The following is a 14172-nucleotide window of genomic DNA, read 5'->3' as shown; positions in this document are numbered from 1 at the left end:
ATCCTCTGGAGCCAGCCTCGTGTAACCTCCCTGCTGGTCGAGACCAGCCAGGAGGGACACGGGTCCAGTAAGCAGGTGGAGGAACTCACAGCTCCCATGGCCTTGTCCACTTCCTCAGGAGTGACAAGCTGGAAATCGCTCCAAGAAATCCGATCAAGGCCCACTCTCGGCATCTCAGCAGATACTGCCCAAGTGGAATCCAGGTCCGTCCGAATCTGAGCGACTTTGTCTGACAGAAACTGGACAAATTCCTCAGATCTTCCCTGTAAGGGTTCGCCCGTGTCCTTCCCTTTCAGGAGGGTGCGGGTTATCCTAAACAAGGCAGCTGGGCGGGAATCTGCGGATGCAATAAGAGCAGAAAAATGAGTACATTTTGCCGCCCAAATCGCCACTAAATAAGTCCTAATAAAGGCTCTTAATTGTGTTCGGTCAGATTCAGATTTACTGGCCCTCCAGCGTCGCTCTAGGCGTCTCTTTTGGCACTTCATCTCCCGGAGTTCCTTGGTAAACCAAGGAGCCCTCCTGGATCCACTGCTGCGGAGAGGCTGCAAAGGGGCAATCCGATCAATAGCAATAGCAGTAATAGCAATAGCAGTAGACTTATATACCGCTTCATAGGCCTTTCAGGCCTCTCTAAGCGGTTTACAGAGAGTCAGCATATTGCCCCCAACAATCTGGGTCCTCATTTTACCCACCTCGGAAGGATGGAAGGCTGAGTCAAACCTGAGCCGGTGAGATTTGAACCGCTGACCTGCTGATCTAGCAGTAGCCTGCAGTGCTGCTTTTAACCACTGCGCCACCTTGGCTCAAGAGCCCCAGCCGCCGCTCTGTTCCAGGCAGTGACCAAGGACTCTGTCGGATTGTGGGCAAGGGAGTCGGGTATCTCCCCAAGCTCCGTCTGAAATCTCAAAGGATCCATCAGGCGTCTGGGGTGGAACCATTTAATCAGTTCCACCTCCCTGCGGTGGGGGAGTAGTTTCTGAAAATCAAGCCTCAGTAGGAAGTGATCTGACCATGACAAGTGCAAGGTCTCTATGCCCTTCAGTTCCAGATCACATCTCCACTGTCTTGAGAGAAACACAAGGCCGAGAGATGGCAGGTTGAAGTCCCCCAGTACTATCAGTCTGGGGAACTCAACCGCCAGTCCGGCTACTGACTCCAGGAGCGAAGGCAGGGCGGTTGTAATGCAGCTGGGAGGTAGGTACGTTAGAAACAAGCCCACTTGACCCCCAAGGTCCAGCTTCACCAGAAGGGACTCACACCCGACAATCTCCGGAGCAGGGATCCCACGAGGTGCTAATGATTTCCGGATGACAACTGCGACTCCCCCCCCCTTCACTGGTGTCGTGGTTGGTGGAGCACCTGAAACCCTTCTGGGCACATTTCTGAGAGGGGGACTCCTCCCTCATGGCCCAGCCAGGTTTCAGTAATACATGCCAGATCTGCCCCCTCATCTAATATTAAGTCCTGGACGAGGGGAGCTTTATGAATCACAGACCTGGCATTTAGCAGCAGCAACCTGAGACCAGGCCCCTGACATCTCTTGCCACCTGCTCCTTGGGTTGAGTTTTCAGGGCCGGAACGAGGGATCACTGTTACATAGCGAGCCCTCCTTCCCCAGTAATGGCCAGCCCTGAAACTCCCGTCGTACCTGCCTCTCCCAAACGTGACCAGGATGCTCCGGCCCATCCCCGTTTCCGTAGACCCCTCCTCCCCTCCCACGACCACTGTTCTCCTCGGCAGGCCATTTACCCCATGCACTCTGGGACGAGAGGCGGGTCCAGGCCCCCACCCACTTCTGCTTCTGCACTCAGTGGAGGGGGCACCAGGCCGCACTCTCGGTCCCCTCATATATACTAAACAGTCATTCCCAACATGCATGTCCCACTTTAACACTAAAAGCATAAATTACAGTAAAACAGAGCATAAAGTTAAAAATTAGTTTAAAAAGTGGGATCATTCGCTAACATACATACAGCAAGCATGGTCCGGAAGGCAAATACAGCTAGCCGCCCAATTCGCCCAGCCTCGACAGATGCACAGGTTGTTCACCCCCCCCTCTGGGGTGATGGTAGTCCAAAAAAGTCCCCAAAGGCTCACCAGGTCGGGTGGGCAGAGTCAGGGGATGTCGCAGGCGCCAAGAGTCAATAAGAAACACCACCATCGCCAGCGCGCGGCCTCCATCAAGCAGCATAGGTCGTTCAGAAGCCGCTGAGCGTTGCGTGGTCTGGAATCGTCTGGGAGTGACGACCTCCCCAGCTGTCTGGTCTCTTCGGGTCCCCCCGGGTCTCAGTCATCCCTGGGGACCTTTCCAAAAGATTATGCGGTCAATTTGAAAGGTTTCCCAGCATTTTTTCGTCGGAGTGAAATGGAGCGAAAAAGCGGAGCGGCCATTCCAAACTCACACATGCGCAGAACGTTCAAGGGTACAAGGGAACTAAAGCACATGGCTATTTTAGAAGACATTATATAAGGGAGGCTTTGTTATTAAACTGGGAAAAGGTTAAAAGATTATACTACTTAAAAATTCCAGTCTGGATATCAACGATTGAAGCATTTTCATATCCAATAATATATAAAAAGGAACAAACAGTTAGATATGTTGAAATATTGAATGCAGAGGGTGAACTCAAATCTATCCAAGAGTTGAAACAAGAAGGGATAGAAATGAATTGGTACTCATATGTACAGATACAATCTAGATATAATGAAGATAGAATATTAAAAGGTTTTTACAACAAAATGACTGAGTTAGATAAAATCTTAACAGGTACTGATGAAAGAGTAATTAAAAACTATATGGATATTTATTGGAGGTTAAACTACAAGAAGAACAAGTTAAAGAAACTATGATAGCTTGGGGGAAAAACTTTAGGTATGGGATTGATTTAGAGAAATGGCAGAAATTGTGGTCTCAAAACTATAAAATGACAATGTCTACTGCATTTAGAGAAAAATTGTATAAGATGTTTTACAGGTGGCATTTACCCCCAACGAGAATTGCAAGAATGTCCAAGAATAAATCAGAAAAATGTTGGAAATGTCATCAGATACCGGGCTCATATTACCACATGTGGTGGACTTGCATTGAAGCCAAAAGATACTGGACTAAAATTCACATTTTGGAGAAAATGATACACAAACACATAGACTTTAAACAAGAGGTCTTCTTACTGGGAATTATACCAGAAAGCTATAACAAAGACTTAAAATATTTGATTGTAAACATGTTAACAGCAGCCAGAATCGTATTAGGCCTCCTCCGAGTTCCATCCGCCAGTCAGTGCCGACTGGCGACTACGCGGAGGAGGGCCTTCTCTGTAGCAGCTCCGACCCTTTGGAACGATCTCCCCGTGGAGATTCGTACCCTCACCACCGTCCAGACCTTCCGCACAGCCCTTAAGATCTGGCTATCCCGTCAGGCCTGGGGATAAGGATTACGCCGCTCCACCCGAATGTTGAATGACTGTTGTGTTTTATTGTTATTATTTTGTTTATTCACGTATTATGTTATATTGTCTTGCACTCCCCTTCCCATGAATTGTAAGCCGCCCTGAGTCCCCTCAGGGAAAAGGGCGGCCTATAAATAATAAACAATTCAATTCAATTCAATTCAATTCAATTTGCAAAAAATTGGAAAAATGAAACAATACCAAAACAGGAAGAAGTTATTCGAAAAATAATGGAGTGTGCTGAAATGAGTAAATTGACATTTGAAATTAGAGAACAAGAGGACGAGCAATTTTATAAGATATGGGATTTGTTTTATCAGTGGTTGGGGAAAAACTGGGAAATGAAAAATGTTTTACTCATGTTTTAACTGAAGGAGTTAAATGATAACATAACTATGCTGTGAAATAGATTAACAACGATACAATGAAAAACTGATACATATATGAATTGAATACTTTAAAAAAATTTGTTTCAAAATGGACAAGGATAACAATGATTTTATGTATACTTGATAGAGGATCGGTGATATAATATATAACCCTAAGAATGTATTAAAAAGATATTTTGTTGTTGATAAATAATTTCAATAAGGAAGTAATTAAAAATTGGTATATATATATATGTAGTGACTATTTAGAATATTTTGTTGAAAAATGAAGGAATAATATTTCTGTTTGAATATATGTATAAGGACAATAATGAACATAAGCATACTCAATAGTTGATTGGTGGAATTATGCATAATTGAAAACAGTGATATACAAATATAAATGGTTGGTAAAAAAAATTCATATTGGGATTTGTGATTATACAAAGGTATACTGTTATCAAATAGATAATCAAGAATGTAAGGGAATTAGGTTTACTGGAAAAAATAATAATACTAATTATAATTGAACATATACTGTACAATGAAAGTGAGGTATTTAGTTATACTAGATGAAAAATCTGTGATGGCAAATGCTATTCGAGAATATGGATGCAAAAACACTTGTAGCCAAATGACATGCTGTATGTGATGATAGTTTTTTTCTTCTTTTGTGTGTGTGTGTGTGTGTGTGTATGTGTTGTTTGTTAAATAAAAATAAAAATTTATTTTAAAAAAAGTGAAAGGAGATATCACCATGCCACCGTACCCATAGTACTCCCAAATTCCCTACTAAGAATATACATGCTGCATATGAGTATTATTATTTGCACTTGATCCTGTATACAAGAGCTGCTTCTATGGTGATAGGTGTAAGAGTGCTAATTCTGACTCTGCCCTGTGCCTTGACTTGGCTCTTATCCGATCTGTGCTGGAATGTCCTTGCTTTAGAGTGAAGGCAATGAACTTCTCTCTCTCCCTGCCTCTTGCTCAGAAGCCAAACAGAGAACATAAATAAGTAAAGCAAAGTAAAGGAGCCCTGCTAAAATATGAAATGTGTGGAACTGCGTTAGAGCCGAGGTGGCGCAGTGGTTAGAATACTGTACTGCAGCCACTTCAGCTGACTGTTATCTGCAGTTTGGCAGTTCAAATCTCACCGACCCAGGGTTGACTCAGCCTTCCATCCTTCCGAGGTGGGTAAAATGAGGACCCAGACTGTGGGGGCGATATGCTGACTCTGTAAACCGCTTAGAGAGGGCTGAAAGCCCTATGAAGCGGTATATAAGTCAAACTGCTATTGCTATTGCGTTGCACCACTGCCTATGGAAAGAAGGGAAAGTGGGAACTAGTGCAGGCAATGCATTGGATGGAGCTTCTCCCATGATCCCATATAAGCTGGGAGAAACATTTTGATGTGTTTGCATTTGCTCCAGTCGTGTTTTATGGTCTGGGGGAAATGTTTGCCCTGAGTTTCCAAATCATCTCTGGTAGAGGGCAGTCAACCTGGCCTCAGAGCCCTGCCCCAATGCTATGTTTTCTGTGACCATGAGAAGGTTCAGCAAAGTTTGTATTTCTTGCATCCTTCCAAAAATGCTGACTGTTTTGTAGCAGGAGAGCCAAGTGGTTCTGAAATCTTCAAGCAAGTCCCTGGTCACTTGTACCATGCATGTTCTCAATGTGAGTAGGAGGGATGCAAGGGAAAGGTATCTACCAATCAAGACTTGCTCTAACTCTAGCCCAAACCAAATGCCCAGCCAGCATTATTGTCATACTGGGAGAGCCAACAGAAATACAATTCCGTCTCCTGGCTTAATCTCAAGCTGGGTGAAGTAGGCGAGAGACACTGTAGAATTGCCTTACAACACCAACAATCTCCCTAGGCTACAAAAGCCACCTGAATATTAAATAACAACTCAACAAGATATTTATTTCCATTTATTGATATTGATAATCCAGATTGTTCCATAACATATTGTAGCCTAAATTGGATACATTCAAATTCAAACATTTGGAGGGCAACGGGTTATCTATCCCTGGTTTAAGAAAATCAGACCAAACAAGCAATAGCTAAACCAGTGTTTCTCAACCGCAGTGACTTTAAGATGTGTAGACTTCAAGAATAGAATAGAATAGAATAACAGAGTTGGAAGGGACCTTGGAGGTCTTCTAGTCCAACCCCCTGCTTAGGCAGGAAACCCTACACCACTTCAGACAAATGGTTATCCAACATCTTCTTTAAAACTTCCAGTGTTGGAGCATTCACAACTTCTGGAGGCAAGTTGCTCCACTGATTAATTGTTCTGTCAGGAAATTTCTCCTCAGTTCTAAGTTGCTTCTCTCCTTGATTAATTTCCACCCATTGCTTCTTATCCTACCCTCAGGTGCCTTGGAGAATAGTTTGACTCCCTCTTCTTTGTGGCAACCCCTGAGATATTAGAACATTGTTATCATCACTGCTACCTAGTCCTTCTTTTCATTAAACTAGACATACCCAGTTCCTGCAACAGTTCTTCATGTTTTATCTTGCAGTTCCCTAATCATCTTTGTTCAATTCCCAGAATGCCGCAGGTAGCAAGTCCACATATCTTAAAAGTTGTTGAGATTGAGAAACCCTGGGCTAAACCACAAAGGCCATCCATAAAATCAACCTGCTCCACGTGAACAACCCAGGAAGCTGGTCGTTTCGTCAGTTCTCCCGAAATTGCCAAACCTTTCCCGACAGAAGGGCATGCGCTCTTCTCCCACGAGTCAATCGCCTAGCGCGTGTGTACGGTGTGGCCTATGTTTGTTGTTGTTGCGCTTGTCGTCATACAATCAACCAGTCTAGCAGGGCGGGGGTAGGAAAAAGGGAGCAAACTTTACCCTATTGAGCAAAGGAAAACTTCCAGAGACGGGGAGACTTCGCTCACCCCACCCCTTCCAGACGCCTGGCCAAGTTTCAATGCCCCTCGTTTTTCTATATAAAGCCAGCCCTAGAGTCAGGCATGGGAAGTTCAGGGTGCGCTTGCGGACGGTTTTTTGGTAAACTCGCTGCGTTCCTGCTACCGGTACGTTTCTGCGACCCCGCTTTATTGCTCTCCCGGGACATAACGCAGGTTTGGGGGGATCTGGTTGCCCGAAAAAAAGTGAAAAGGGGTTCCAGGAGGCCGCGGTGCGACACGATAACAGGTAATTAGATCTCTTTGTTAGTCTTGGAATGCTAGGAATGCAAATCCACATTTTCAAATAGGACAAATTCTTTCCTGAAGTTTTCTGTCGAGGTAACTTCAGCAAGCGACTTTATACGATCCTTTTGTTGTTGTTGTTGTTGTTGTTGTTGTTGTTGTTGTTGTTGTTTAAAAGCTGGAAAATTCTTCTGCAGAGATTTCACGGAGACTGAACGAGGGTTGCGTGTTGGGACTAGTTAATCCGAAACGGGGCTCTTTAGAAGAAAAAGCTATAAAAGCAACTTGGCCTTTAGTTTCTTAGGGCTTTTGAGGAATTTTAAGCACATTTCCTGAATATATGAGTGGGAGTAAGACTTAAATCCTACACAGAATGGTCTCTCGGCGAAGAAACCACTGCTTGTTCAAAGGGGTAATATGTTAGCAGCACACGGAGCATACTTTGTATTCTGGAAGTATAGTCTCAGGCTGCATTTCTGAGCGTCTTCAGATCCTGGAAAAAGGGATGAAAGGTAGTGGACTCTTTCAGTCAAACAGACAGCAGAAGTAACTGAGACAGACAAATTCTAAACCAGTGCGTCTCAACTTCAGCAACTTTAAAATGCATGGATTTTTAGTTCCCCAAATTTCTCAGCCAGGTTGAGGAACATTGCTGTAAATTGTCCCAAAGGTGCTTTTTTCAAGAAGCAACTGGACTTTCATGTAAATCCTTCCATTCCCCACCATCCAGTGGAAGCTTCTTGGATGAGAAGCAAAATATCTTCAAAAAACAAAAACAAAAACACATGACGTCAAGTTGCCTCTTGAAGGGAAAAAAAAGCATCTTTGGGAAAACCATGACCTGGGTGACTGGGAATCTCCATAGACACTGTGATAAACTATTCATCATGTCTTTTGTGAGACTCCAAAGAATTTTTCCAATTGCAAGTGTGTTTATTTGCTGCCAATACAAATTGAGGAGGACAGCTAGCAGGGTAAGGGATTGTGGGAATTGTAATCAAAAATAGCAGGAGGGGATCCAGTTGCTGTCCCCATCTTACATTTTTACAGGAGAACAAAATAGATGGGCTTATTTTTATATAAGAAGAATTAATCTCAAGGCGTGGGCATGAAAAAGCCAAAGTATAAGTCAAATAAATGAATCCACATATATGGTATGTTAAATATATTCCGTCTACAAAACCCAGCCTTATAGAGGTACACTCAGTATTGTTATGCAAATAGGCAATATGATTTCCTATCCATAAGCTATGGAAAAGTAATATGGAGTTTTCCCATTTTCTTTCAACCTGCAGGGTGCCCTGGCAATTTGTTATTCTGCAAAAACATTACAATGGCAACTGTGCCTTCAGCTGGCTGCCTTTTAGCCAAGAACCAGTACTACAGAAGTGAGTATTGTCCCCTGAAATCAAGGATGATTTTTGTGTTCTCAATATTTGCATGATATTAAAACTGATTTCCTTCTGTATAAAAGAGAGTGCCCTGTATAGTCTTTATATTGCCATAGAGTTTGATATTTAACCTTCCTAGCTAGCCTAGCAACAACCAGGAGTTTCTTCAGTCTCTTCCTTTATTCAGTTTGTGAATAATTTAATTTTCTATTTATTGCAATCCATCTCATGTCTTTAATGTACAATCTTTGGATGTGATCCAGTCTTATCACAGACTATGATAAATTTGTGCACTTGAACGTGAGCACTATTAATTGATAAGATACTAATATATGTGCATGAATAAAAATAAACCAGCAGCTCCTTGAAGGCCAATATGCAAACATCAGAATGGAATATGAATAGTTATAGTGCTAACTCCAGCTAGTGAGTGTGTTATTGACAAACTGTCAGTCCTGAAGTTGGTTAGGTCACCTGACCTTTATTTCTTGAGTTATAGAAAACTGAAAACAACAGCTAATAGGTTTGCATTATATTTATTTAAGAAAAGTGAAAGAACTATTCTCCTTTCATTCTTAGTTGAAAATTATACGATCTAGCCTTCCATACATAAAATGGCTATCCTCTTTTCAGAAGGGATCATAATCTGATTGGCAAAATGGTCATAGCACACATGTTGTCTGATCATCTGCATTATCAAAGGCATTTTAGGTTTTGAACAGGAATATATAAAATGTTGAATTTTAAGGAAAACTAAATACTAGTTTACTTTTTAATAAAATGCTCTCCACTTTCTGAAATAGGGTGTAATGTTTCTATTTTCACATATAGCACGATTGAATTCTGAGTCCAGTGTTTCTTCAAGCAGTTCATCTTGCTGTTCTGATCCCACATCATTCTCAGACCAGGAAAAAAATCACCACGGTAATATATATATATATATATATATAATTTTTTGCCAATATTGCTGCTTCATTAAAAGTAATACTTTTCTTTGTGCTTTAAAGCTTTATTATACAATGGATATTTTGCATCTTCTATTTATAGGCTTACCTGAAATGTTTGAAAAGTGTTGGTGGATAAAAAGCTTTTTTCACAGTGAGCCAACACCTCCAAATGTAGGCAGAAAAACCTTATCAGCCAGCAGGTAAGAACTGTTTCTCTCCTGGAGTACACATGTTCTTTAGAATTTAGTCTCAAGCTAATGTGCTTCTTGAGGTTCATTCTGATGCTAATTATAACTGTAGTTTATATAGAAGTGTTCAACCCAAAATAGAGCTTAACTCTGCTTATTCTGGACAAAGGTAGACTGTGATTATTCCTTTTGCCACGTCTCCTAAACAGCTGCATTAGTTTCTCCCGAAAGCTTGGCAGTAATTCTTTACACTAATCATGTTCATAAATCATGATTTCTGTCTTGACAGTACTAACAGCTGATTGGGATATCAAGTTGAAAGTTCCTGCTGGGACATTATAGACTGTCATGTCTTGAAATGAATTCACTTCTGTGAAGAAAATGAACTGCTTGAGAATTCAGTTGTAGAAGAAATAAGAAATACAGAAGATCAAGGATTTAATCAGAGCTTATTCATCAAACAGCCATCTTTATAGTGTCTGTTGCAAGAATTCTTGATAATGAACAGGTGTTCTACATTTCATAATTTTTGTGCTTCACAAGAGAAAATGCAGACGCGAAGTCGATTGGGATATGGTATATCTGATTACTTGGGATATCTTTTACTAAATTGAAATGCTATAGATTGCTTGGGTCAAAATCTTGTAAGTTTACCATTCCTTTTAAGCAGCAAAATAGATCACCTCTTTCCATAGAATTTAAGTTTGGGATGTAACTATGATAAAATTTACTTAAAATGCCAAATACAAATTTCTCTTATTTGTCAACAGCTAGAAGAAAACTTGTTAAGGCATTATTTATGGTCTTCGATTAAAAAACAAAAATGGAACATACTCAGTATTAAACTCCTTATCTGATTCTAATTCTACTATTTGCATTGGAGCTTTCTTTCATAGTTGTGCTACTATTGTATATTACAGCTTTGACATCAAGTAGTATACAATTTATATTAACTCTTCAAATTAGAGATAATTTAAGAACTCTGGATTGATTTTTTTAAATTTTTGATGTATACCATTCTGTTTCAAAGCATAGAAAAAATAAACCCATATTCTGCTTTGTAGGAGTTGTAAGTTTTATTTACTTACACTAAGAAATATATATTTGTATCACATGAGGAAATCTGTGAATGCTGAATATTCTAAATTGAATTATTTAATTGAATTATTTAATATATTGATGTTTCTACTGTTCCTTTGTCATCCTTTTATTCTTCGGAATATTTATACACAACGTTCTGTACTATGAATGAATAGTAACATCAAGTTTTAACAAATTATTACTTTCCTGGATACATTATTTACATTATTACTGACTGCATATCTGGATGCATAATGCTTTAAAACAGAGAGACTATCTATCTATCTATCTATCTATCTATCTATCTATCTATCTATCTATCTATCTATCTATCTATCTATCTATCTATCTATCTCTGTGTGTCTGTGTGTCTGTGTGTGTTGTATTTGTGCTGATAAATAAAGGGAGACTAGTATAGATCTATTTCAAGCTATTTAGCTCTCATCAGCTAGCCATACCCTTACTGGGATTCGAACCTGTGCTGTATTGCATCTTAGGCAAACGTCTTAGCCATTAAGCCACAGGTCTCCTCCTTATCAGCTGAAGCCAGGGAAGAAGGTATATATTTAGAGTCACAACCCCTGGTAAGCCCCAATTATGGGAGGAAGCTAACTGCTTCCATCATCTGTCAATCGGCTCGTCACTTAGCTGATGAGAGCTAAATAGCTTGAAATAGATCTATACTAGTCTCCCTTTATTTATTTATCAGCACAAATAAAAAAACCACAAATATAACAAAGGCAACAGTAAAAATATTGGGTTTCTGTCGTGATGGACTCTTGTGACGAGCCGATTGACAGATGATTAAGCTAAGACGTTTGCCTAAGATGCAATACAGCACAGGTTCGAATCCCAGTAAGGGTATGGCTAGCTGATGAGAGCTAAATAGCTTGAAATAGATCTATACTAGCCTCCCTATATTTATTTATCAGCACAAATATAACATATATATATATATATATATATATATATATATATATATATATATATATATATATATATATATATATATATATATATATATATATATATATATATATATATATATATATATATATATACATACACATACATACACACACACACACACACACACACACATATTACACTATATCTATCTCTCTAGTGGAAAAATATTAATATAACACAATAAAATATAAACATGCAGTAAGTCTGTCCCTAAAGTCTGCGTCCATTTGGGTATTATCTTTTTGCTGTCTGTTCAACTTTGTATATAGAAGCTTATTTATAATATTGGCCAAGCGATGTGTTAATGTACATAACTTGTTTTTTTATGAAATTTTGTATTAATAAAAATTGATAAAGATGCGTTCCGGTTACTTCTTTTGAACAAAGCTTCCACTAAATATCTCTAAAACTCTGTGGCAGTGAAGTGAAGCTGTAGGCAATTTTGTGTACACAAATCTAGTAAATGCTTTTTTCTTTGCCCTTATAGATGTGCACATAGTGTTCAATGCCAGGTGAAAATTTTCCTGAGGCATAATAGATTATTGACACTACATATTAATAGGCAGTGTACCTTTGCCAGTTTTAAGCATTAGTTTGCAATATTTGTTGCTCTTCAGCTGTTGCTGAACCAGACTACAGTTCTCCTGATTTGTAGTCAAAGCCTCGGTTTAGGAAAGGTCACCTTGCAGGTGAGAAGGAAAAACAAGAAGAACTATGCTTCATTTCGATTGACTTACCCATTGGGATATTTCAGATCTTTTTATAGGCTGGTCAGCATTATAGTTGACAAATTACAGTACAAACATAAATGATAAAAAGTTACATTTTTTAAAAGTTATACAACCTAAAATATACATCTTTAATTTTATGCCATTGGGAGGCGTCACTTAAAATGGAAATAAATACAAGTTATAGAAAGGTATTGTCATTGAAAAAATAATGAATGCTAAAATCAATACACATCCTTTTTTCAACATAAATTATTGAATGCACTGAGTTTTGTCTATCAGGGAATATCAATTGGGATGTAGAAAGCTGGCCCTAATTAAATACACTTATAAATCTACATCAAAGTCATTTTTTAAAATGTGAAACTTAACAAGCAGATAAAAAAAATTGTACACTCCTAGCAAGGTAAAGTAACTGGATCTTTAAGTCAACTGACCCGGAGAATACCAAATCTAACTCTTTAATAGATTACAGGTAGATCTTATTTAGCAATTGTCTTGTTTAGCAATCACAGTTATGACTGATGGAAAAGTTACCACCAATTTTCATAAGTCTCTAAAGCAAAGAAACCAAAAGATTATAAGCACAGTTCAGTTTTGCTTACTGTCTGAGTTTCTGTTCCCACTTGGGCTCATTAAACGAGGACTCCACAACTGCTCCTAGACTCTTATTTTCTGTATGAACATTAGATGGAAACCATAGACAATAGAGCCTTCACTCAGCTGTCTCTGGAGTGTCAATTGTGATCATACCTGGAGTAGAAAATTTTGAAAACAGTCATTCTGCCTTTGTTGTCTCATTACTGTCATGCAACCTAAATGGGAATGTCTTGAATAACACCAAGAAACTATTAGTACAAAACTGGACGTTCAATTAATTTGACAGGTATATATTTAAGGTTGTATTTATTTTATTGTGAATTTAACTAGGATAACCCAATTATTAAATAAGTTTAATACTGTAGGAGATTCATTGGCTATTTATTTCCAGGCACAATTCAAGGCATTTTGTCATCACCTTTAAGGCTGCACATGGCCTAGCTCCTAGAATCTGACTATCTCTGATATCATCTGATACAGGTAGAATCTGTCCTTCGAAGACATACCGCTATCTTTGGAGAGTATTTAATAAGAGTCCCTGCTCTGTCTGAGATATGAAGTTACATCTGAAGGCAAGTTTTTTTCTTCAGGTGCTTCTACCTGGTGCTTCTACCCTATCGTATGCCTTCACACCAGAAATAAAAGCAGTTCCCTCCGTGTATTCCAGAATAATTTTTTAAATGAGCTTTCAGGCACTGAGGTGAAAAAGAAAAATGTAGCTGAACTAAGATGAATCTGGCTGCTTGGTATTATGCTATTTGTTTACTTGTTTCAATCAATTTATATGGCTGCATATTTTCTAATAATAATTCTGCGTAGATGCACAGAATGAATACTCACTAAAAATAACCAATGATAACAGTAATAAATATATAGTGTCAGCAAAAACCAACAATCACTACAAATAAATATTCATCTCACCAATCCCATTAACTTGCCAATTACCACACTGGAGAGAACATGGACACAGGCATGTTTTTAAGGATCTATGAAATATTTATCTGAATTTCAGGGCAAATGGTGTTCCAGAGGACAAGCTTTGCTTTCTAAGTCCCACCAGATAATATTCCCGGATAGAAACAACCCAGACCCAGATCATGCTCCTGCTTTTCGACCCAAGTAGAAAGAATCAGAGAGAGAGAGAGAGAGACGGAGGGAGGGAGGGAGGGAGGGAGGGAGGGAGAGAGAGAGAGAGAGAGAGAGAGAGAGAGAGAGAGAGAGAGAGAGAGAGAGAGAGAGAGAGACTGTTTCATGATATAAGGATGACCGATGGTGGTGGTGGTGG

General features: G+C 39.5%; 1 protein-coding gene across 2 annotated transcripts; it reads left to right on the top strand.

The window, feature by feature from the left end:
* Positions 1-6723: 6723 nt before the first annotated feature.
* PPDPFL (pancreatic progenitor cell differentiation and proliferation factor like) lies at positions 6724-11549 on the top strand. Of its 2 annotated transcripts, none has more exons than XM_014064538.2 (5): positions 6724-6867; positions 8280-8372; positions 9207-9299; positions 9423-9522; positions 9800-11549. In XM_014064538.2, the coding sequence occupies exons 2-5, from the start codon at positions 8318-8320 to the stop codon at positions 9810-9812; spliced, it is 261 nt and encodes an 86-aa protein (XP_013920013.1). In that variant the 5' UTR covers positions 6724-6867; positions 8280-8317; the 3' UTR covers positions 9813-11549. The 2 variants fall into 2 exon arrangements, with proteins under 2 accessions (XP_013920013.1, XP_013920012.1); XM_014064537.2 differs by having other exon boundaries at positions 6781-6988.
* Positions 11550-14172: the final 2623 nt, after the last annotated feature.

The sequence above is a fragment of the Thamnophis sirtalis genome, unplaced genomic scaffold, assembly GCF_051295495.1.
Source record: "Thamnophis sirtalis isolate CommonGarterSnake01/CBP01778 unplaced genomic scaffold, rThaSir2_p1.2 scaffold_2, whole genome shotgun sequence".
Classification (NCBI taxonomy): Eukaryota; Metazoa; Chordata; class Lepidosauria; order Squamata; family Natricidae; genus Thamnophis; species Thamnophis sirtalis.
The sequence above is the reverse complement of the archived record's forward strand: the minus strand, read 5'-3'. Positions and strand labels throughout refer to the sequence as shown.